Source organism: Salmo salar, chromosome 14, assembly GCF_965601325.2.
Source record: "Salmo salar chromosome 14, fSalSal1, whole genome shotgun sequence".
Taxonomy (NCBI): domain Eukaryota; kingdom Metazoa; phylum Chordata; class Actinopteri; order Salmoniformes; family Salmonidae; genus Salmo; species Salmo salar.
Genome location: NC_138304.1, coordinates 32502410 through 32526879, shown reverse-complemented (window position 1 = coordinate 32526879; position 24470 = coordinate 32502410). Strand labels below are relative to the sequence as shown.

The 24470-nt window shown below is 45.2% G+C and overlaps 1 protein-coding gene across 7 annotated transcripts in view; it reads left to right on the top strand.

The window, feature by feature from the left end:
• Positions 1-24177, top strand: part of LOC106569141 (adhesion G protein-coupled receptor L2) — a 128692-nt gene extending 104515 nt beyond the window's left edge. For 2 of the 7 annotated variants that reach the window (XM_045694181.2, XM_014140159.3), the window contains 7 exons: positions 795-861; positions 8528-8619; positions 11138-11306; positions 11826-11954; positions 12707-12806; positions 14916-15044; positions 22079-24177. In XM_045694181.2, the coding sequence (XP_045550137.1) occupies positions 795-861; positions 8528-8619; positions 11138-11306; positions 11826-11954; positions 12707-12806; positions 14916-15044; positions 22079-23001 (1609 nt within the window). In that variant the 3' untranslated portion in view covers positions 23002-24177. Of the gene's footprint in view, positions 1-794; positions 862-8527; positions 8620-11137; positions 11307-11825; positions 11971-12706; positions 12807-14915; positions 15045-22078 lie in introns of all 7 variants that reach the window. The other 5 variants (XM_014140165.3, XM_045694183.2, XM_082960907.1 and 2 more) reach the window with 3 other exon arrangements.
• The last annotated feature ends 293 nt before the right edge of the window (positions 24178-24470 follow it).

The following is a 24470-nucleotide window of genomic DNA, read 5'->3' as shown; positions in this document are numbered from 1 at the left end:
AGATAGATAGATATATTGCTAATGAGAGCTACATCACAGGCCCCAGTCTCCCACTGCCTCTCCCTCTGCCTCCTGGCAAATGTACACCCTGTCATAGAGGAAAGCTGTGAGCAAAACCACTACATTAATGAGTTGTCTGGCTGGTTGGTTGCTCTGGTCTGGTGTGTTCTCTGTGTGCACATGAGCTATTTTCTCTCTCTTGACCTTAATTCTTTAAACTTTTCTTCTCCAGCGGCCTTTATCCATGAAACAAGCCATATGATTTGTCGTAGGCTTTTCTTTTTCCAGAGGGAGTTATGTAAATTGGGTATTCTTTTTACATTTGGGGCTGTAGTGCAGCGCTCCCTGCATTTGAATGAGCATATTATCTGATAATACATACAGTAGCTTCAGCACAAATGTTGTTGGAACTATTTGTGCGTACGTTTTGACTGTGTTTAGAGTCAAAAGTATAGCCAGACTGCTCTCTCAATTGTAGACATTGGCAGACTCTGAAGTCAGGAATGCAATACCAGTACTGTTGTATGGCTCACAGCCAGAATGTGTTCAAGGTCTGGTTCTCTCTGTGGTCCAGAAGGACAATCACTATTCTATTGCTGTAGTAACTATACCAGCATGTCATCTATCTAGTCTAGAAGCCAGGCTGGCTACTGATCAGTAGGATACATTGTGACAAATGCTGCTGTGTTTTTAGAGTGTAGAAAATGCAGAGATGTCACAGTGGGGGAGACAGAATAGATAATTTGCTCTTGAGGGATGTCGATCACCTGATCACATGATGTGTTCCATTGCAGCTGCTGGCTGAGGGTGGATAACCACTTCATTTGGAGCTTCATAGGACCTGTCACCTTCATTATCATGGTAAGCCACATTATACTTTATGGGATGTGTGTGTGTGTGTCTAAAATCAGGTATATGTGCATTATCCATACAGTATGGGCTTGAGTGTCTGTGTCTCTGCCTGCGTCTGTTACTATGTTGGTGTCTGTGTCTCTGTCTGCGTCTGTTACTATGTTGGTGTCTGTGTCTCTGTCTGCGTCTGTTACTATGTTGGTGTCTGTGTCTCTGTCTGTGTCTGTTACTATGTTGGTGTCTGTGTCTCTGTCTGTGTCTGTTACTATGTTGGTGTCTGTGTCTCTGTCTGCGTCTGTTACTATGTTGGTGTCTCTGCCTGCGTCTGTTACTATGTTGGTGTCTGTGTCTCTGCCTGCGTCTGTTACTATGTTGGTGTCTGTGTCTCTGTCTGCGTCTGTTACTATGTTGGTGTCTCTGCCTGCGTCTGTTACTATGTTGGTGTCTGTGTCTCTGTCTGCGTCTGTTACTATGTTGGTGTCTGTCTCTGCCTGCGTCTGTTACTATGTTGGTGTCTGTGTCTCTGTCTGCGTCTGTTACTATGTTGGTGTCTGTCTCTGCCTGCGTCTGTTACTATGTTGGTGTCTGTGTCTCTGTCTGCGTCTGTTACTATGTTGGTGTCTGTGTCTCTGCCTGCGTCTGTTACTATGTTGGTATAGTCTGTTACATTTATGTGTTTTCCACAAAGTAATGTGAATGGGGGAAAAGTTAATGGATTTCTTTGTTTTTCTGTCTCGCCTGGTCACTTAGCTATTGCTTTTGCTGATCAAGTTGCATGAAAGGAAAGTGGTCCATTATAGCTGACATGAGGACATCAGCAGTCATTCAGCTGTAAAACCCTGTGAAATTTGTCTAGTCTAGTGAGCAGCAGCATTCATCAGCTTAGCTGTTTGTTTGGTGGAAATAGTTGAGGATTGAGGAAGCAGTTCTCGCCTTCATACACTGTCAGTTGTCTGAGGAGGTGGAGAGACAATCTCAGGCATGAAGGTCATTTGCTCAGGGTTGAACATGGAAATAATGAGTGGGTGGGCCAGACAGCCATTACCCATAACCCCCTGGCCCTCCCGAGGATCATGACACGTCCCCAGCCAATCCCGTCATATGGACATCTCCATCCTTACCTCTAAATATTTCATGCAGGCCGCATGGAGTTCACACCCATGCATGCACATACAGTACCAGTCAAAAGTTTGGACACCTACTCATTCAGGGGGTTTTCTTTATTTTGACTATTTTCTACATTGTAGAATAATAGTGAAGACATCATAACTAAACCCAAGCTGTACTCATAATCATGGCAGAGGCTACTTCCTCGTTGGTGATCTCTTTTCCTTGGGAGAATAACCCAGGACTTTGGCACAGTTTGACGTAGTCTCCACCTACAACAATCTGACTAGAAGACCTGAGACACTAACTTGTCATGTTGGATGTATACTAATGTCTCTGTAATGAGATTTGTGTATTTGTGTGTCTTCCCTGTGGCTCAGTTGGTAGAGCATGGTGTTTGCAACGCCAGGCTTGTGGGTTCGATTCCCACGGGGGGCCAGTATGGGAAAAAAAAATGCATTCACTACTGTAAGTCGCTCTGGATAAGAGCGTCTGCTAAATGACTAAAATGTAAATAACACATATGGAATCATGTAGTAACCAAAAAAAGTGTTAAACAAATCAAAATGTATTTTAGATTCTTCAAAGTAGCCACCTTTTGCCATTATGACAGCTTTGCACACTCTTGGCATCCTCTCAACCAGCTTCACCTGGAATGCTTATCCAACAGTCTTAAAGGAGTTCCAACATATGCTGAGCACTTGTTGGCTGCTTTTCCTTCACTCTGCATTCCAACTCATCCCAAACATCTCAATTGGGTTGAGGTCGGGTGAATGTGGAGGCCAGGTCATCTGATACAGCACTCCATCATTCTCCTTCTTGGTCAAATATCCTATACATAGCCTGGAGGTGTGTTGGGTCGTTGTCCTGTAGAAAAACAAATTATAGTCCCACTAAGAGCAAACCAGATATGATGGTGTATTGCTGCGGAATCTGTGGTAGCCATGCTGGTTAAGTGTGCCTTGAATTCTAAATAAATCACTGACAGTGTCACCAGCAAAGCACCCCCACTCCATCACACCTCCTCCTCCATGCTTCATGGTGGGAACCACACATGCAGAGATCATCCGTTCACCTACTTTGCATCTCACAAAGACACGGCGGTTGGAACCAAAAATCTCAAATTTGGACTCATCAGACCAAACTACAGATTTCCACCAGTCTAATGTCCATTGCTGGTGTTTCTTGGCCCAAGCAAGTCTCTTCTTCTTATTGGTGTCCTTTAGTAGTGGTTTCTTTGCAGCAATTCGACCTTGAATTCCTGATTCACGCAGTCTCCTATGAACAGTTGATGTTGAGATGTGTCTGTTACTTGAACTCTGTGAAGCATTTATTTGGGCTGCAATTTCTGAGGCTGGTAACTCTAATGAACTTATCCTCTGCAGCAGAGGTAACTCTGGGTCTTCTTTTCCTGTGGCAGTCCTCATGAGAGCCAGTTTCATCATAGCGCTTGATGGTTTTTGCGACTGCACTTGAAGAAAGTTCTTGACATTTTCCAGATTGACTGACCTTCATGTCTTAAAGTAATGATGTGCTGTCGCTTCTCTTTGCATATTTAAGCTGTTCTTGCCATAATATGGACTTGGTCTTTTACTAAATAGGGCTAGCTTCTGTATACCACCCCTACCTTGTCACAACACAACTAATTGGCTCAAACACATTAAGAAGGAAATAAATTCCACTAATTAACTTTTAACAAGGCACACCTGTTAATTGAAATGCATTCCAGGTAACTACATCCTGAAGCTGTTTGAGAGAACGCCAAGAGTGTGCAAAGCTGCTTTGAAGAATCTCAAATATAAAATATATTCTGATTTGTTTAACACTTTTTTGGTTACTACATAATTCCATATGTGTTATTTCATTGTTTTGATGGCTTCACTATTATTCTACAATGTAGTAAATGGTGAAAATAAAGAAAAACCCTGGAATCAGTAGGTGTGTCCAAACTTTTGACTGGTACCGCACTATTGTATTATTCGCACAGAAAACATGTGTACATACTGTGTTTATACAACACATACACACGCACATACTGTGCATAGATACATAAGGCAAAGGGTGTTGTGGTTTTGGTGGTGTGTTTTGTGAGGAGGTAATGGGTAGTACAGAGCTAGTTGGTAGTGCAGAGCAGAGAGTCTGTAGAGGGTGGGGTGCGGGGAGAAGCAAGGACGTGCAGTTCAGTGCCTGCCTGCCTCTCTGTCTGCCTGCCTACCTCTCTGTCTGCCTGCCTACCTCTCTGTCTGCCTGCCTACCTCTCTGTCTGCCTGCCTGCCTCTCTGTCTGCCTGCCTGCCTCTCTGTCTGTTTGCCTGCCTGCCTCTGTCTGCCTGCCTGCCTGCCTGCCTCTCTGTCTGCCTGCCTGCCTACCTCTCTGTCTGCCTGCCTGCCTGCCTACCTCTCTGTCTGCCTGCCTGCCTACCTCTCTGTCTGCCTGCCTGCCTTCCTCTCTGTCTGCCTGCCTGCCTTCCTCTCTGTCTGCCTGCCTGCCTACCTCTCTGTCTGCCTGCCTGCCTACCTCTCTGTCTGCCTGCCTGCCTGCCTCTCTGTCTGTCTGCCTGCCTGCCTGCCTCTCTGTCTGCCTGCCTGCCTGCCTGCCTCTCTGTCTGCCTGCCTGCCTGCCTCTCTGTCTGCCTGCCTGCCTCTCTGTCTGCCTGCCTGCCTCTGTCTGCCTGCCTGCCTCTGTCTGCCTGCCTGCCTCTCTGTCTGCCTGCCTGCCTCTCTGTCTGCCTGCCTGCCTCTCTGTCTGCCTGCCTGCCTCTCTGTCTGCCTGCCTTAGGGCTGTGACGGTCATGGAACTTTATTTGACGGTAATTGGCCAGCCAAATGACCGTGGTGACCTCAATAACCATTTATTGAAAAAAATTACGCATATTTTCTGCTCTCTGCTCCTGATTGCATTTGCTGCCATAGAAATAGAATGAATAGAATGGGCTTCCCCTTTCAAGTCAATGATGGATTAATGAGTGGACTGGCAGCTAGTAAATGATATGCTAAAATGTGTGCTGTGATTTGTTGATTCAACTCAACTGACATTACAAAAAATGCCATGTAAAAAAAATATATTTTTTAAACGATTATGACAGTTATTATTTTCATTACGCTCTTCATCCATAAGTCGGTTACACGGTTATACGGTAGTTGTGCCAGCCCTAAGCTGCCTCTGCCTGCTTCTCTGCCTGACTGCCTGTCTCATCAGATCTGTGTCATCACTGGCGGCTGTGTTAAATGCATCTCCAACCACTAGACTCATGCAGACCTAAATCGGCCTTGGTGGCTAGGAGACAAAACATCACTTTGATCTAAAATCCCTTCTGTCTTTTCTTCTATCCCTCTCTCTGTCTCTCCCTCTATCCCTCTGTCGCTTCCTCAATCCCTCTCTCTGTCTCTCCCTCTATCCCTCTGTCGCTTCCTCTATCCCTCTCTCTGTCTCTACCTCTATCCCTCTCTCTGTCTCTCCCTCTATCCCTCTCTCTGTCGCTTCCTCTATCCCTCTCTGTCTCTACCTCTATCCCTCTCTCTGTCGCTTCCTCTATCCCTCTCTCTGTCTCTCCCTCTATCCCTCTCTCTGTCTCTCCCTCTATCCCTCTCTCTGTCTCTCCCTCTATCCCTCTCACTGTCTCTACCTCTATCCCTCTCTCTGTCGCTACCTCTATCCCTCTCTCTGTCGCTACCTCTATCCCTCTCTCTGTCGCTACCTCTATCCCTCTCTCTGTCGCTTCCTCTATCCCTCTCTCTGTCGCTTCCTCAATCCCTCTCTCTGTCTCTACCTCTATCCCTCTCTCTGTCGCTTCCTCTATCCCTCTCTCTGTCTCTCCCTCTATCCCTCTCTCTGTCGCTTCCTCTATCCCTCTCTCTGTCTCTCCCTCCATCCCTCTCTCTGTCTCTCCCTCTATCCCTCTCTCTGTCTCTCCCTCCATCCCTCTCTCTGTCGCTTCCTCTATCCCTCTCTCTGTCTCTACCTCTATCCCTCTCTCTGTCGCTTCCTCTATCCCTCTCTCTGTCTCTACCTCTATCCCTCTCTCTGTCGCTTCCTCTATCCCTCTCTCTGTCTCTACCTCTATCCCTCTCTCTGTCTCTACCTCTATCCCTCTCTCTGTCGCTTCCTCTATCCCTCTCTCTGTCTCTACCTCTATCCCTCTCTCTGTCGCTTCCTCTATCCCTCTCTCTCTCTCCCTCTATCCCTCTCTCTGTCGCTTCCTCTATCCCTCTCTGTCTCTACCTCTATCCCTCTCTCTGTCGCTTCCTCTATCCCTCTCTCTGTCTCTCCCTCTATCCCTCTCTCTGTCTCTCCCTCTATCCCTCTCTCTGTCTCTCCCTCTATCCCTCTCTCTGTCTCTCCCTCTATCCCTCTCTCTGTCTCTACCTCTATCCCTCTCTCTGTCTCTACCTCTATCCCTCTCACTGTCTCTACCTCTATCCCTCTCTCTGTCTCTACCTCTATCCCTCTCTCTGTCGCTTCCTCTATCCCTCTCTCTGTCGCTTCCTCTATCCCTCTCTCTGTCTCTACCTCTATCCCTCTCTCTGTCTCTACCTCTCCCTCTCTCTGTCTCTACCTCTATCCCTCTCTCTGTCTCTACCTCTATCCCTCTCTCTGTCTCTACCTCTATCCCTCTCTCTGTCTCTACCTCTATCCCTCTCTCTGTCTCTACCTCTATCCCTCTCACTGTCTCTACCTCTATCCCTCTCTCTGTCTCTACCTCTATCCCTCTCTCTGTCTCTACCTCTATCCCTCTCTCTGTCTCTACCTCTATCCCTCTCACTGTCTCTACCTCTATCCCTCTCTCTGTCTCTACCTCTATCCCTCTCTCTGTCTCTACCTCTATCCCTCTCTCTGTCTCTACCTCTATCCCTCTCACTGTCTCTACCTCTATCCCTCTCTCTGTCTCTACCTCTATCCCTCTCTCTGTCTCTACCTCTATCCCTCTCTCTGTCTCTACCTCTCCCTCTCTCTGTCTCTACCTCTATCCCTCTCACTGTCTCTACCTCTATCCCTCTCTCTGTCTCTACCTCTATCCCTCTCTCTGTCGCTTCCTCTATCCCTCTCTCTGTCGCTTCCTCTATCCCTCTCTCTGTCGCTTCCTCTATCCCTCTCTCTGTCTCTACCTCTATCCCTCTCTCTGTCTCTACCTCTCCCTCTCTCTGTCTCTACCTCTATCCCTCTCTCTGTCTCTACCTCTCTCTGTCTCTCCCTCTCGCTGACTCTCCCTCTCTCTGACTCTGCCCTCTCTCTGTCTCTCCCTCTCTGTCTCTCCCTCTCTGTCTCTCCCTCTCTGTCTCTCCCTCTCTGTCTCTCCCTCTCTCTGACTCTGCCCTCTCTCTGACTCTGCCCTCTCTCTGTCTCTGTCTCTCGCTGACTCTCCCTCTCTCTGACTCTGCCCTCTCTCTGTCTCTCCCTCTCTGTCTCTCCCTCTCTCTGTCTCTCCCTCTCTGTCTCTCCCTCTCTCTGTCTCTCCCTCTCTGTCTCTCCCTCTCTCTGTCTCTCCCTCTCTGACTCTGCCCTCTCTCTGTCTCTGTCTCTCTCTGACTCTGCCCTCTCTCTGACTCTGCCCTCTCTCTGTCTCTCCCTCTCTCTGTCTCTCCCTCTCTGTCTCTCCCTCTCTCTGTCTCTGCCCTCTCCCTCTTTCACCCCACGTTATTGGTTTCTATTTGAAAAGGATGTATATAGCTACGGCTCTATATTGGTCTGGTGTATTCATGTTTTAGAGTGAGATTATATACTGAACAGCTTTCATAAAATTCAGCCCACAAGTGTATTGTATTTGATCATCTTGGGACAGTATCTCTGCTAGATCAGAATTGCTTTGTGTTCCTTCCCACCCAGGCAGTTTTTGTCATTTATTTCCTTTCATAGAGAATGTTGTAATAACTGACAATGCTAAATATATAGAATATTTACTGAACAATTGTTTTCAGTGAGGTTTTAATGTCCCATATCCCCTCCCTTCCCCTGGTGGCGGTGAGCCTATCTGTGCTTACAGACAAACATCCTGAAGTCATGGAAACCTTTCTGAATGTATAGCTTAGAATATGGAGCTGTTTTTCCTGGCTCCAGACCTTTGTTTCTAAAATATGGTGTTCTGGTCTCTCTCTCGTTCTCTGTTCTGTTTAGGCTGTATTAGATGAACATTCCCATGCTGTGATGAGTAATAACACGTGTTTGGCACCAGTCTGCTTGGCCTGAGGTGTTGTGCGTTACGTCAGCCATAGGAGTGGGAAGGGGCATTCGAGGCACTTTATCATAGCCAGTGTTAGTGGAGCTGGAGACCAACGCTTAGCTACAACCTCTATATTCTCACTTTTGGGAGTCTGTTTTAAAGATTGAAAGTTTCATATCCCTCTTGGTATAACATAATAATGTTGTGTTATTATTATATGATCTCAGTGAGTCACTAAACACGTAGACAACACGCTGCTTGTTAAATGTATTTGCCTATTTGTGTACGAACCACCCTGGTCTGGTCTAAGTTACCATGAAATGTAGGCGACGTGCATTGCTGCTCATACCAGGAAATGAATTCCGTGCTCCAGTCTGGTGTGTTAACCTTGCTGTGCCTCTGTTTTGACAGCTCAATCTCATCTTCCTGGTGGTGACCATGTACAAGATGGTGAAGCACTCCACTTCTATGAAACCCGACTCGACCCGACTGGGCGGTATCAGGTGAGAGGGGGTTCTGAGGTCACTCTGGAGATGATGTGAAGGCTGATACTACTGGTTTTGTGTCAGCTCCGTTTAAAGTGAGAAACCAGTGTGATGCTGCTGTCCTGTTCCCAGCCATGGCCTTTCTTGTGTGGTATTGAATGGTTTATTTGGTGTATTTGACCTTAGAATTACATCTCAATAACCCATAACTGGAGTGGACAGATATTTTCCTTTCAGATTTGATTTTTATCCTCAGGTGTTCTTTTCTGGGGGCTAGTGTTTATGAGGGCAGTGTTTGCGCTATGCGGGTGTTACATTGCCTCTTTCATTTCTTCATAACTGCATCCCTGAACTCTTGTATCAGTTGCTCCCGTGGTCGATTACAGGTTCCCCTGGAACACTGGCTTAAACATGTAGCTCTTAGATTTACGGGTGGGGTGGAGGAACTGCGCTGGCGTTGTACCCACATCTTTATTCAAACAGCCAGTTATTCCAGGGAATTGGATAAAAGAAAAGTCTAAGCTTTTAATAGCAGAGAAATCGTTGAATTGACCTCTATCAAGCTGTCCTGGTTAAGAATGTAGTTTAAAGAGGGTCTGCTTTCAAAGATAGCAGGCTCATTCAAACAAATCATTCAAAGGATGCAAAACTCATTAAACTGTCATTAATTGGAGTCCACCTCTAATCGACCAATTATTTACTCCTACAAAGTTAGATTTTGTAACTTTCCACAAGACTTTGAAATAATAAGTCAGTTGAGTTTTGAAAAGCATAAAGAGCCAGCATACCCACGCCCAAAATACCATCAAATAATGAACAATGTACACAGTGACACAAAAGCGCAACTAATCTGTAGCATCTCTCTCTATTTCGGGTTTGTATTGTCTTTTGTCTCTCTGAAAGTCAAAGACGTGGTGTCTGGTTTTCACTAGTCTCCTTTTCTCTCTTTTTCTCTCTTCCATGGTAGCTCAGTCCTTTTCTGCTGTATATCGATGGCTCCCTTTGCCAGCCGTCTCCATTGGAACTTACCGTTGGCTATCTGATTCTCTTTGGGCTTTCCTGGAACCTCATGTGAGAAACATGCTGTGTTTGCTGTTTCTGTTTAGCCAACCAACCCTGAGAAGAAACAGGGAAACATAGTTAGAATGTGTCAGAGGATCTCGGTTCATTCCAAATCTACGTATCAACATTTATGGCTTGTACTCTAATTACACTGAAAAAAATATATAAACGCAACATGTAAAGTGTTGGTTTCATGAGCTGAAATAAAAGATCCCCGAATTGTTCCATATGCACAAAAATATTATTTCTCTAAAATGTTGTGCACAAATTTGTTTACATCCCTGTTAGTGAGCATTTCTCCTTTGCCAAGATAATCCATCCTCCTGACAGGTGTGGAATATTAAGAAGCTGATTAAACAGCATGATCATTAAACAGGTGCACCTTGTGCTGGGGACAATAAAAGCCAACTCGAAAATGTGCAGTTTTGTCACACAACACAATTCTACAGACGTCTCAACTTTTGAGGGATCGTGCAATTGGCATGCTGACTGCAGGAATGTCCACCAGAGCTGTTGCCAGAGAATCTTAATTTCTCTACCAGAAGCCGCCTCCAACATCGTTTTAGAGAATTCGGCTGTACATCCAACCGGCCTCACAACCGCCGACCACGTGTATAGCGACGTGTTGTCGAGCGGTTTGCTGATGTCAATGTTGTGAACAGAGTGCCCCATGGTGGAGTTATGGTATGGGCAGGTATAAGCTACAGACAACGAACACAATTGCATTTTATCGATGGCAATTTGAATGCACAGAGATACTGTGACAAGATCCTGAGGCCCATGGTCATGCCATTCATCCACCGCCATCACCTCATGTTTCACCATGATAATTCACGGCCCGTGTCGCAAGGATCTGTACACAATTCCTGGAAGCTGACAATTTCCCAGTTCTTCCAAGGCCTGCATACTCACCAGACATGTCAACCATTGAGCATGTTTGGGATGCTCTGGATCAACGTGTACTACAGCCTGTTCCAGTTCCCACCAATATACAGCAACTTCGCACAGCCATTGAAGAGGAGTGGGACAACATTCCACAGGCCACAATCAACAACCTGAAGAACTCTATGCGAAAGAGATGTCGAGCTGCATAAAGCAAATAGTGGTCGGTTTTCTGATCCACGCCCCTACTTTAAAAAAAAAAGTTATCTGTGACCAACAGATGCATATCTGTATTCCCAGTCATGTGAAATCCATAGGTTAGGGCCTAGTTTATTCATTTAAATTGACTGATTTCCTGATGTGAACTGTAACTCAGTAAAATGTTTGGAATTGTTGCATGCTGCGTTTCTATTTTTGCTCAGTGTATAAACATGTCCAGAAGGAGGAATACTAACATGGCCTCCTTCTCTCCCCACAGAACAAATCCTTAGGAACCAAACAGAGAGCAACTTCAAATGAATGAAAGATGAAATCAAGGCAGTTGCTTCCGTTATTATTAATGATTGTGATCAATATTGTTTGTGTGTTTCAGATCCTGGGTGCTTGGAGCTTTCGCCCTGCTCTTTCTCCTGGGTCTGACCTGGTCCTTTGGTCTGTTCTTCCTCAACGAGTCCTCCGTTGTCATGGCGTACCTCTTCACCATCTTCAACACTCTGCAAGGGATGTTCATCTTTATCTTCCACTGCCTCCTCCAGAAAAAGGTAAGGATTTAATACATATGGCCTATATAAAGATAATGCTGCAGACTCTAATAAGCACTGTATTTTGTACGTCCATGTTTGAATATAAGACAAGCTTTCCTCACCAGAAGTGGGAAATAACCTTTTTAATGACTAGTTTCCCAAAGAAATAAGATGACTGAATGTATCGATGTGTACTTAAGTCCAAGGCAAAATATATGCTTTTCATTTCAATGTCTGCCGTCTCTTGACATTTAAGAGTATCTCTGATATTAGCAACGCTTCTATGTCATATTTTCCCCCCTGAAATGTATGAGATTTGAATGTGTCATCATGGCGGACGCGATAGCCCTATCTCCAGAGACACGCCATTTGAACTGCTGCTGTTGGCTTGGTGGCATTTGATAAAGATATGAATTTTGTGGCTTTGTAGGAAAGCCTTCCTCTCTCTATCTCTCTCTGGAGTAGACTGTCACTGTTGTGGTGTCTCTGAGCTCACTGTGTCTCTGTCGCTCTGCCCTGATCTTGTGCCCGCTGCAGGTCCGTAAAGAGTACAGCAAATGCTTCCGTCAGTCCCAGTGCTGCGGAGGTCTGCCTTCTGAAGGGTCCCACAGCTCGGCCAAGACAGCCACGTCTCGATCCACCGCACGCTACTCCTCCGCCACACAGGTACAGTACATACTAGGTACGGTACAGCAGCTGGAAGTTGGATTATATCTACCTTTTTTTCTATCCTTTCTTTCTTTGGAGAGGGAAACGAGGTTTCTTTTTCTAGTCTTTCTCCTGTTGCATGCTAGCACGCCAAGGACCAGCATGAACACTTGAATATACCTTCTCTCAACCCTTTCTTTTTTTATTGAGAGCAGTACTGTTGTACACTTCAGTAACTGTATTTGCCCAGAGAGAAATGGTTTTGCGGCATAGGAGGGAAAGGCCAGTTGTGGTCTTTCTCTCCTGTTGCAAGCTAACACATAGAAGGAAGAGTCGGTATTGAGTTAAAGGTGGTCGTTCTGATCCTCTTGTGTGAAACTGCCTTCTCTCTTTCCACTGAGGGTGAAAGGGAGAGCCTACGCCTTGTTCTCCTGCTGCATGCTAGCATGTAGAGAGAACAGGGAAGGATACCGGCTTTGGAAATTGAAGTTGCGTCCGAAATGGCACCCTATTCGCTATTTTGTGTACTACTTTTGACCAGAGTCCTATGGGCCCTGGTCAAAAGTAGTGCACTATATAGGGAATAGGGTGTCATTTCGCATGCATCCATTTTGTTTTGGAGGTAGTTCTTGTAATCCATTGTGTTTGCTTGCTGCCTTCACAGAGCATTTTTCTTGTGGTCTTTTTCTGTTGCATGATAGCATGTAAAGGGAAGTGACATCAGTGTTTAAGGTTATTCTAATATGTGTGTTGTTGTTTACCTCCTCCAGAGTCGTATCAGGAGGATGTGGAACGACACAGTGAGGAAGCAGTCAGAATCCTCCTTCATCTCCGGAGACATCAACAGCACCTCCACCCTCAACCACCAGGGTAAGACTCTGGCCCCTCTATCTCTATCTACACATGTTATGTTCTCTCTGTTAGGGGCCCTTGAATAGACAACAAGTGCCTGAATAAATATGGCAGATGCTGATTTTATTTTTATGTATTTAACCTTTTATTTAACAAGTCAATGATGATGCTCTTCATTCAAGGAGGCAGCTTTTTGGTAAAATGATAAATGTTTACTCAATATTGCTAGTGTCTGTCCTTATTACAGAAAAACCCATAAACAACAAATGAAATACATGTTATTCAGCAGCAAGTAAACAAATACACGCTAAAGAAATGTTTTACGACGACTCAAAGTTCACGTCAATGTGTCTTTTGGTGGTCGATCTGCACAGCTGCTACTTGTTGGATGAGAGAAGTGTTACATAGCTACTTAGTCTGGCTTCAAGTGGTAGTGATGAGAAGCTGGTGTCGTGTGTGTGTTCAACTCTGGGCGACCCTGACTGGCTGGCTGCAGGGGCTTTGCTGGCTGTGCACTGACTCATCCTCACCCTGGCCTGGTCTCCTGATGATTTTCAGCCATGAGACGGAGAGAATGAGCGAGCGAGAGAATGAGCGAGCGAGAGAATGAGCGAGCGAGAGAATGAGCGAGCGAGAGAATGAGCGAGCGAGAGAGAGAGAGACTTGAGAGAGCAAGACAGACAGACAGAGGGGGAGATGGAGAGAGACTGACAGAGAGAATAAGAAAGAGGAGAGGTAGAGAGAGAGGGGGGAAAGAGAGACAGAGGAAGAGAGTGAGGGAGAGGTCACAGAGGTTTAACATGATACAGCTCAGACTTGCACTGTGAAATAGATTTGAACTTCTATCCCCCTTATCAGTGTCAGCATTAAGCTCTCTTACTCACCACTGATAAGAAATGAGATATTGTTTTCAATGACTGGACATTGCTATTATACATGATACTTATAGATGCATTACGTACACTTCCATTATGTGGAAGCACAGTGATGTCAGTAGATACCGGTGTGCAGTCCCCTCCTGATCAGTTTGATTGTATAGTCTATACGGTCCACTGACTCCAGACTGTAAAGTGGCTGCTTACAATGACTTGTTTTACATGGCTACTGTAATCATACCAGAAGAGATGGAGTCCCGCACACTGTTAAAAATAAACAGAAGAAGGAATAATCCAAAACTGAGGCTTGAATGCAAAATAAATATGTTTATAAAAACATAATGGTGACCAGAAAATAATCTATTCCAGTATACTTATTTTGATTCCTAGGCACCTGGAACAGACTATTCAGTAGTAAAGATCTTCCGAGTGCAGATGGCCTCGTTACTGTAATCATACTGAGTATTTTGACTCCCACTTTAGAATGTAATCCCTACAGTAGTATTTATTTATTAGTCAAATATTTGTTTAACAGAGAAAGTACTTGACAATGTGGTTAGTACATGTTTGCTTCTGGTGGTACAGAATGTGGCTTTGTTTATAGCGACTTACTTGTTGCGGACAATATTGCTTGCTGTTCTGTGAAATGAAATCTGGAGAATACGATGTTTAGACACGATTTAAACATCAACTACCCAACTACTCAGCCTGTTGTATTTACTGAAGAAGCACACTGCTGCAACCCCTATACTGATGGTACTTTTTCCTCTGGCCTCTCCTCTTCCCTTATTTACTCTCCTGCCTTGTCTTTTTAATATAATAAAATATAATCAGATACTTCTGTTTCTACTCCCTCACTCACATCCTCTCTCCTGCTCTCACTCTGCCTCCCTCTCTCACACAGTCTCCCTCTCTCACACAGTCTCCCTCTCTCACACAGTCTCCCTCTCTCACACAGTCTCCCTCTCTCACACAGTCTCCCTCTCTCACTCTCACACAGTCTCCCTCTCTCACTCTCACACAGTCTCCCTCTCTCACTCTCACACAGTCTCTCACTCTCACACAGTCTCCCTCTCTCACTCTCACACAGTCTCACTCTCTCACTCTGTCCCCCTTTCTCTCCCACCGTTCTTACAGGGTTGACTGACAACTACCTCTTAACATACCCTCTCTCCCTTTTTCTCCTCTCTTTCTCACTATCCTGCCTCGTCTTTCTTTCCTCCCTCCCTCACTCTTTCCTTCCTTCTTACAGGAATGACTGGCAACTACCTCCTAACTAACCCTCTGCTCCGAGCCCACGACCCTAACAACCCCTATAACAACCTGCTGGCTGAGACGGTGGTGTGCAACGCCCCCTCCCCTCCGGCATTTCACCCACCAGGTGCATGGTGACCTCTAACCTTTCTCCCTATGTTGATCTTTCTTTCTCTGTGTCTGAAATGGAACCATATTCCCTACCTTGATAAGTTTGACTCAATATAGGGAATAGGGTGCCTTGTGGACACACTTTGTTTTGTTTTAGTGTGTGTTTGAAACTAATTGTAATAGCAGTTGTTTGTGGGGTTGTGGCCCCTACACAGCATGTGTTGAGAAGTCTTGCTGTCGATTGTGGGGTTGCCCTTCCTCTCCTCTCATTACCGCAGATCTTTATTTCATTGTTATCTAGTATACACGCTGTGCTTTGTAACACCCAACCAGATGCGGTTGAGAAAGGTCAGTGCTCTCTTATCAAGACTACTCCAACAGTCATTTATTGGAAATCAGATGCATTTATTCAGTTTATATACTGCTCAAAAAAAATAAAGGGAACACTTAAACAACACATCCTACATTTGAATGAAAGAAATAATCTTATTAAATACTTTTTTCTTTACATAGTTGAATGTGCTGACAACAAAATCACACAAAAAGAATCAATGGAAATCCAATTTATCAACCCATGGAGGTCTGGATTTGGAGTCACACTCAAAATTAAAGTGTAAAACCACACTACAGGCTGATCCAACTTTGATGTAATGTCCTTAAAACAAGTCGAAATGAGGCTCAGTAGTGTGTGTGGCCTCCATGTGCCTGTATGACCTCCCTACAACGCCTGGGCATGCTCCTGATGAGGTGGCGGATGGTCTCCTGAGGGATCTCCTCCCAGACCTGGACTAAAGCATTCGCCAACTCCTGGACAGTCTGTGGTGCAATGTGGCGTTGGTGGATGGAGCGAGACATAATGTCCCAGATGTGCTCAATTGGATTCAGGTCTGGGGAACGGGCGGGCCAGTCCATAGCATCAATGCCTTCCTCTTGCAGGAACTGCTGACACACTCCAGCCACATGAGGTCTAGCATTGTCTTGCATTAGGAGGAACCCAGGGCCAACCGCACCAGCATATGGTCTCACAAGGGGTCTGAGGATCTCATCTCGGTACCTAATGGCAGTCAGGCTACCTCTGGCGAGCACATGGAGGGCTGTGCGGCCCCCCAAAGAAATGCCACCCCACACCATGACTGACCCACCGCCAAACCGGTCATGCTGGAGGATGTTGCAGGCAGCAGAACGTTCTCCACGGCGTCTTCAGACTCTGTCACGTCTGTCACGTGCTCAGTGTGAACCTGCTTTCATCTGTGAAGAGCACAGGGCCCCAGTGGCGAATTTGCCAATCTTGGTGTTCTCTGGCAACTGCCAAACGTCCTGCACGGTGTTGGGCTGTAAGCACAACCCCCCACCTGTGGACGTCGGGCCCTCATACCACCCTCATGGAGTCTGTTTCTGACCGTTTGAGCAGACACATGCACATTTGTGGCCTGCTGGAGGTCATTTTGCAGGGCTCTGGCAGTGCTTCTCCTGCTCCTCCTTGCACAAAGGCGGAGGTAGCGGTCCTGCTGCTGGGTTGTTGCCCTCCTACGGCCTCCTCCACATCTCCTGATGTACTGGCCTGTCTCCTGGTAGCGCCTCCATGCTCTGGACACTACGCTGACAGACACAGCAAACCTTCTTGCCATAGCTCGCATTGATGTGCCATCCTGGATGAGCTGCACTACCTGAGCCACTTGTGTGGGTTGTAGACTCCGTCTCATGCTACCACTAGAGTGAAAGCACCGCCAGCATTCAAAAGTGACCAAAACATCAGCCAGGAAGCATAGGAACTGAGAAGTGGTCTGTGGTCCCCACCTGCAGAACCACTCCTTTATTGGGGGTTTCTTGCTAATTGCCTATAATTTCCACCTGTTGTCTATTCCATTTGCACAACAGCATGTGAAATTTATTGTCAATCAGTGTTGCTTCCTAAGTGGACAGTTTGATTTCACAGAAGTGTGATTGACTTGGAGTTACATTGTGTTGTTTAAGTGTTCCCTTTATTTTTTTGAGCAGTGTATATTATATCTTATTATTTACCATTCTCCTCCTACACCTGTTGATGCTACATTTACAGCAGGTTCAATGGCATTATTAAAAAAAATGTCTTGACTACAAACCCGGATCCCAGTTTGATTTTAATTTTGTCAGTGTCTGTGTAGCGTGAACCAGATTCGCTCTCTATCAGACTAAAGGAGGAAGCAGAATAAAGGAATAAAAAACACAGGAGTACAAGACGCAATGCAGGCAGAATTATACCCCTCAGATATGCAGAGGCATTTGATGATGAAAGAGGAGAGGATGGAAGGAAAGGAAGCAGCGCCAGGATGAATGTGTGGAGGGAGGGAAGGGGGGAAGAAGGGAAGAGAAGGATACAGGAGAACATACAGAAACTGTAGTTGTTCGCTCGGATTTGGCAGGTCTCCAATTTCGCTCGCTTCACACTGAGAACACTTAAGGCAAATCATCTGCCTTTTTTTCTGGAGGTTGGAAAGAGTTCGGAACATAACATGAACAGATTGTCACAGAAATCAGACTTTTCATGATATAGTTGCTATTTCATTACCATCAATGTACCAATGACCATAATCAAAACACCACAAATGTATCTAGAATCTACAAATACCCCCACGCCACGTGCAAGCAAACAATGCTTTTGAGACATTAAAATGCACAGTCATCATAGGTAATTACAGTATAAGATAACTTATTCTAGTTGAGCGGTGGTAATAAATGAACAGTGACGGAGTCTAATTAACAGGTTATTGTACGCGTCAGTGTGATCATCCCATGACCTGCCAAAGCACATCATCAGCCAGTCCTCTCTACAGGCAGATGAATCATGGAAATACATGAAAGACACAGCCAATCATAAGGGAGATAGTCCACATACCTGCATCCTCAAACACTACAGATACTTTTATTAATGACTCACAGTTAAAGAAAATGAAAGCACTCAAACATTATTAATGACAAACATTTGAAAGACATGAAATACTTAGGAATTTACCTAAATAGATGTTGACTGGTTTGGGTGTAACTTCCTAACAGACAGATGTTAAGTAGTGTTATATGGGGGGAGGGGGGAATGTATACAGTTACATATCAGGATATTATTTTTGACGATACATTGCATCGTATCATTTTGACAATATCGCAGTATTATTTTTGTGCTACTTGGCTGTACCTGCAGCAGAACTGATCAGAACGTGTTTTCTCATGGCTCTGTCTTGTCCCTCTGCAGCAGACATATGGGGAGTAATATGTTTGGAATATCGATTCGCAATAAAATCGAAGTATCAAATCCCAATACATATAGAATCGTGAGAATCGCAATACATATCGTATCGTGATAATATCGTATCGTGAAATCCCTGGCAATTCCCAGGCTTAGGTATATAATGATGAATCACCCAGCGATCGGTAAGCTGCTCTGACCAGCTGATGCTTAGAGTTAGAGAGGGAAATATAAGTCTCCAACTTCAGTGATTTTTGCAATTCGTTCCAGTCATTGGCAGCAGAGAACTGGAAGGAAAGGCGGCTAAAGTAGGTGTTGGCTTTGAGGATGTCCAGTGAAATATACCTGCTGGAGCGCATGCTACGGGTGGGTGTTGCTATGGTGACCAGTGAGCTGAGATAAGGCGGAGCTTTACCTAGCAAAGACTTATAGATGATCTGGAGCCAGTGGGTTTGGCAACGAATATGTAGCAAGGGCCAGCCAAAGAGGGCATACATGTCGCAGTGGTGGGTAGTATATGGGGCTTTGGTGACATCGCCGAAGTCAAGGATCGGTAGGATGGTCAGTTTTACGAGGGTATGTTTGGCAGCATGAGTGAAGAAGGCTTTGTTGCGAAATTGGAAGCCGATTCTAGATGTAATTTTGGATTGGAGATGCTTAATATGAGTCTGGAAGGAGAGTTTACAGTCTAGCCAGACACCTAGGTTTTTATAGTTGTCCACATATTGTAAGTCAGAACCGTCCAGAGTAGTGATGCTAGACGGGCGGCAATCGGTTGAAGAGCATGCATTTCATTTTACTAGCATTTAAGAGCAGTTGGAGGCCACGGAAGGAGTGTTGTATGGCATTGAAGCTAGTTTGGAGGTTAGTTAACACGTTAGTGTCCAAAGAAGGGCCAGATGTATACAGAATGGTGTTGTCTGTATAGAGGTGGATCAGAGAATCACCAGCAGCAAGAGTGACATCATTGATATATACAGAGAAAAGAGTCGGCCCGAGAATTGAACCCTGTGGCACCCCCATAGACTGCCAGAGGTCCGGACAACGATTTGACACACTGAACTCTAGTTAGTGAGACGTAGTTAGTGAACCAGGCAAGGCAGTTATTTGAGAAACCAAGGCTGTTGAGTCTGCCGATAAGAATGCGGTGATTGACCGAGTCGAAAGCCTTGGCCAGGTCGATGAAGACGGCTGCACAGTACTGTCTTTTATTGATGGCTGTTATGATATCGTTTAGGACCTTGAGCATGGCTGAGGTGCACCTGTGACCAGCTCGGAATCCAGATTGCATAGCGTAGAAGGTACGGTGGGATTCGAAATGGTTGGTGATCTGTTTGTTCACTTGGCTTTCGAAGACTTTAGAAAGGCAGGGCAGGATGGATATAGGTCTGTAACAGTTTGGGTCTAGAGTGTCTCCCCCTTTGAAGAGGGGGATGACCGCAGCCGTTTTCCAATCTTTAAGAATCTCAGACGATACGAAAGAGAGGTTGAAAAGACTAGTAATAGGGGTTGCAACAATGGCGGCAGATCATTTTAGGAAGAGAGGGTCCAGATTGTCTAGACCAGCTGATCTGTAGAGGTCCAGATTTTGCAGCTCTATCAGAACATCAGCTGTCTGGATTTGGGTGAAAGTTTTTCTGCTCTTTTGCACACCAGCATTTCCACCAGCATTTCTACTTGCACATCCTCATCTGCACATCTATCGCGCCAGTGTTAATTGCTACATTGTAATTACTTCGCCACTATGGCCTATGTATTGCCTTACCTCCTTACTTCATTTGCACACACTGTCTACAGATTTTTCTATTGTGTTATTGACTGTACGTTTGTTTATCCCATGTGTAACTCTGTGTTGTTTTTTTTTGTCGCACTGCTTTGCTTTATCTTGGCCAGGTTGCAGTTGTAAATGAGAACTTGTTCTCAACTGGCCTACCTGGTTAAATAAAGGTGAAATAAAAAATAAAAAGTGTAAAGTATTGAAGAGGCTCAAGTTGAAAATGTTAGCTTATTTCTAATGTCTTCTGCTGTAGTCGTTATAGATGATCCTCCCCATCCTGAAGGATCAACATGGCTTCTATGAAGTGTATTAATACAAAGGTAATACAGTGCAGATGTTAATTTGATGCAGTAACGGTAAAGAGAACGTCTTGGGCGAATCTCCGTTGGAATCTTTCCCAGAATGCAGATGTCTGGCTCCGGCGGTGTCCAGTTAAATTCTGTTCACATCACTTACCCCCCTCCCTGTAGACAATATCTGTCTGTGTTAAAATGACTGACCATGCATAAACAAATGCAAATCCTGCAGTGGGGCTGTTTTCACGCTATTTCTGTCTTTTTTTCTAACCCCCTTTCTTTGCCCTCATACTCCTCCCCCATCCCTCCCTCCCTGTTCCCTCCTTTCACTCTTTAAAAAAAATCTTTGATGTCTGTTTTTACACTCTTTTCTCCCTACCAAAGAGAGAAAGAGACGGTCCTTATCTCCACGGCAGTGTGTGTCACAGCCCAGCTCCAATTTTATTCCTCCATCTCACAGTCAGGTCTATTCAGAATCATTTAACTGAAATCTAAAACTTCAATCTCCCCCCTTTCGCGGAGCTTGAAGCGAGGCAGTCAGTAACTGCCAAAATACGGCTCTTTTTTTCATCCTCTTCCCTTACTCATTTAGACTGATCCTCCTATTCCCCATCTTCTTCATCTTCTGCCGACATTCTTCTAGCCAATCTTTGAGCTTCACAAGAGGTTATCAATGTGATCTATTGTGTACAAAGTATTTCCTTCCCATCTGGGAGAAGTAGATAGATAGAAACCTGTTAAATCAAATCATCCCTCAATCACATTCTAAGCAGAGAGAGAGAGAGTAATGATATGATAGTGTACTTGCCATTTTAGACTGTAAAGAGGCTGTGATTGCTTGCTGCTGAAACCCTTCCACCTGCCAAGTCCTGGATTCAGTTGTTCTCAGGATTATTTCTCTAGAGCTTTCTCAAATGTTTCAATTTCTTTTCAGATGAATCTGTAAATTCGAGTTAAATGGTTAACTTTTTAGGGGGACCCAAATCTGAGCGGGACCGACTGAATCCAGGCCTCCTTCCTCTTTTGTCTTATTTCAGTGATTTTCTTGTTTTTTATGCCGCAATAAAAAGCATATGTTTTACTTTTTTTGTTGCATATCAGCAGTTCTTAGGCCAGATAGCCTGAGCAGACACACTTGATGTGAGTGGTGGCAAAGTGAGTCATTGCACCGTGCCTGTGTCGTGGTTGGGGGGGGGGGGGAGCTGTGCTTGTGTGGCCCCAGTGGGTGAACAAGGTGGCCCTGCGTCTGTGTTCCACATTACTCCTTCTTTCTTTTTTTAAAGGCTGGAATGAATGTTTTATTCATTGTCTCTTTTCTACCTCCACCTCCCCCACAGTATTTTTTTCTCTCATAACCTGTGCTATGATATGTTGATCTTGCTATGTTGTTGCTACCTGGCTAGCTACATTATCAGTGTGTTGTTGCTGGATGTGTAATGTTTCCTTCTTTTTCCTTTGTCATTTGTCAAATATTGTTCAGGATAACTTCAGAATTGGCTATGATAATGTCAGACATGATGATGCCAAATGGGAACAGACATGATAGAAAATGATTTCAAATTTGAACCTCTTGAACTGTATATTATGTATAAATATGAAAATTTAAACATAAAAATCGAGTTAGCAACTATTGCAAACACTTAACAGTGAAGTGTCCTGAGCAGTATCAAACTGTATTGTATTGATTTGTAATTTAATATTGATTTATAAATAGTGATCAGTGATATCTAATCCAGGTGTCGTACCTCTCGTTGCAGGGCAGCACTCTCTGACCCACAGCAGGGACATCAGTGCCATGGACACCCTCCCCCTCAACGGAAACTTTAACAACTGCTACTCCCTGCGTGACCATGACGATGACTATGAGGATGTTGTGGGTGGGGGTGTGGTCGGGGGTGTGGTCTGCGGCCCAGGGGACCTGGGGGGCCTCAGCCTGGACGACGCTGCCTTCGAGAAGATGATAATCTCTGAGCTGGTTCACAACAACCTGAGGCCCCGCGGGCCCCCTAAGGGCCACAACCCCCACCGGGATAGCAGGGAGAGGGACAGGGACCGGGCCCCTGCCCAGACCAGGGTGACTGGGGACAGGGATAGGGATTGTGGGGGTGGAAGCGGCAGCGAGGATGATGCCATAGTGGCGGACCATGCTGAGGCTTCGTCCCCCCAGAGAGGTAGTATAGTCGGGGTAATTGGAGGAGGTCACCCTACCCTGGAGTTGCTGCTGCACCCCCACCACAAGGAGGCGTTAGAGGCCCCCCTCCTGCCCCAGAGGACTCACTCCCTGCTCTACAGTGCCCACAAGGCCCCCAGGAGGGCTGTGGAGGGGCCTGGGGGCCACGGCTCAAAGACAGTGGGGGCGATGGAGGACAGGGACTCCCAGTCACCCAACAATAACAGGGACTCCCTGTACACCAGCATGCCCAACCTGAGAGACTCCCCCTCGGCCTCACCCTACCCCCCCGATGAAGCCGACGACCTGTCCCCTTCCCCCAGGAGTGAGGGGGAGGACCTGTACCATAAGAGCATGCCTGAGCTGGTCGATGGGCCCCAGCCCCTGTCTTACTATCACATACACCGGGGCACCAGCGATGGGTGCATTGTGCCCCCCAGCGCTGAGGACTGTGAACCTGAGGGAGAGGGCCCCCAGGATGGACAGATGCAGCTCATTACCAGCCTCTGAGCAGGTGGATGGAGGAAGGAGAGGAAGCACCTCTCTGGTGTTTTTGCACAGGTTTGAACATATGATAGTGTGTGGGCTTTGGTTGATGTCAAGACTATTGCCAGCCCTCACCGGTCCTCCTCCTGGTCCTCCTCTGCACTCCCAATGACCCGTCAGAGCAGGAAGTGAAATGTTTGTGGGTGGTAGGCAGGAGATGGATGACTTATTCACACATACACTCAGTCACATACAAATGTCCTTTGGACTTGAACTGCTCCGCTCTGCTGTGGGACTACAGAGAAGGAAATGCACAGACCACTCCAAGTGTCAGAGAGTAGTCTGTCTGGCGCCATCCCTGTCCAGCTTGCATTTGTATTATATTGAAAAAGAAAAAAAATATGGTTTCAAACTCCAGGTTTAGAACTTTAGGAACACTGGTGAAGTTTTCCTGGAGGGGTTTCCAGAATGAGGATCTGTTGAGTCATTCCACTCCAGAACCTAGAGTCATTTCACTCCACATTGAGGAATGTCAAATGAAGAACCACTAATTCAGACTCAGGCATTATATTTTCTCTATTGCACATTTAACTGTTGTCAGAGTAACAGCTAAATAAAATATATTTTGCTGTACCACAGTGTAAAAAAAGAAAAAGAATACAAATGTTGTGGCAACCAATAATACAACCTTTCAATGTTGAGGAGATTGTCCTCAAAACAGGTTGCTCAAACGGTGCAAATGTCTTTTTTCCTCTCACTTGACTCATTGTAGTATGTTTGAACATAAAATATATATACTTTTTTGAAAATCTCATAAGAAACAATACTCACATCTCTGCTTGTGAAGTGCTTTTTGCTTTCATGAATTAAGCGTTTTGGCAGTAATATTTGTTGTTAACACCATGCCATGCACAGATTTGGAGGGAATTGGATCATTGTGTAATTTATTTTACTTGAAAGAAAATAAAAACATTTGTGTCAATGCGATATTTCAAGCATATTACGAACATATTTCAGCCTTTGACATTAATTTATTAACAGAATTATTGAAAATTTGAAAAATAAAAATGGTTGGGTAGTGCGACTTTCAGCACGCTTTAGATTAAGTTCATTTATTTTGTAAGAGCCCATTGTCAGCTGATATAAAAATTCAACTCTTGTTTGATATCAAATAAATGTGAGATTTTTTCTTGTTTGCAATGGCTGACTGTTCCTTTACTTTCATGTCCAGACATGGAGCAAGATGAGAGCTAAGCTTCTGTTTAGACCTGTAGTCATGGAAAGAAATGGCAAAGGGAGAGTTATCTGATTGATCCTGCTCAATAACTTTCATTCAAATATTATTTCCTAGTAAGGTCTTCCAGCCCGTAGGTCCTGCTTCAATCTGACCACCCAGCTGTTCTTAGTAGACAATGTACGTCTGCTCAGTTCTGCATTTAACTGTGACATACACTTCATTAGACCATGTGAGATGCCAATTCTCTGTCAGACGT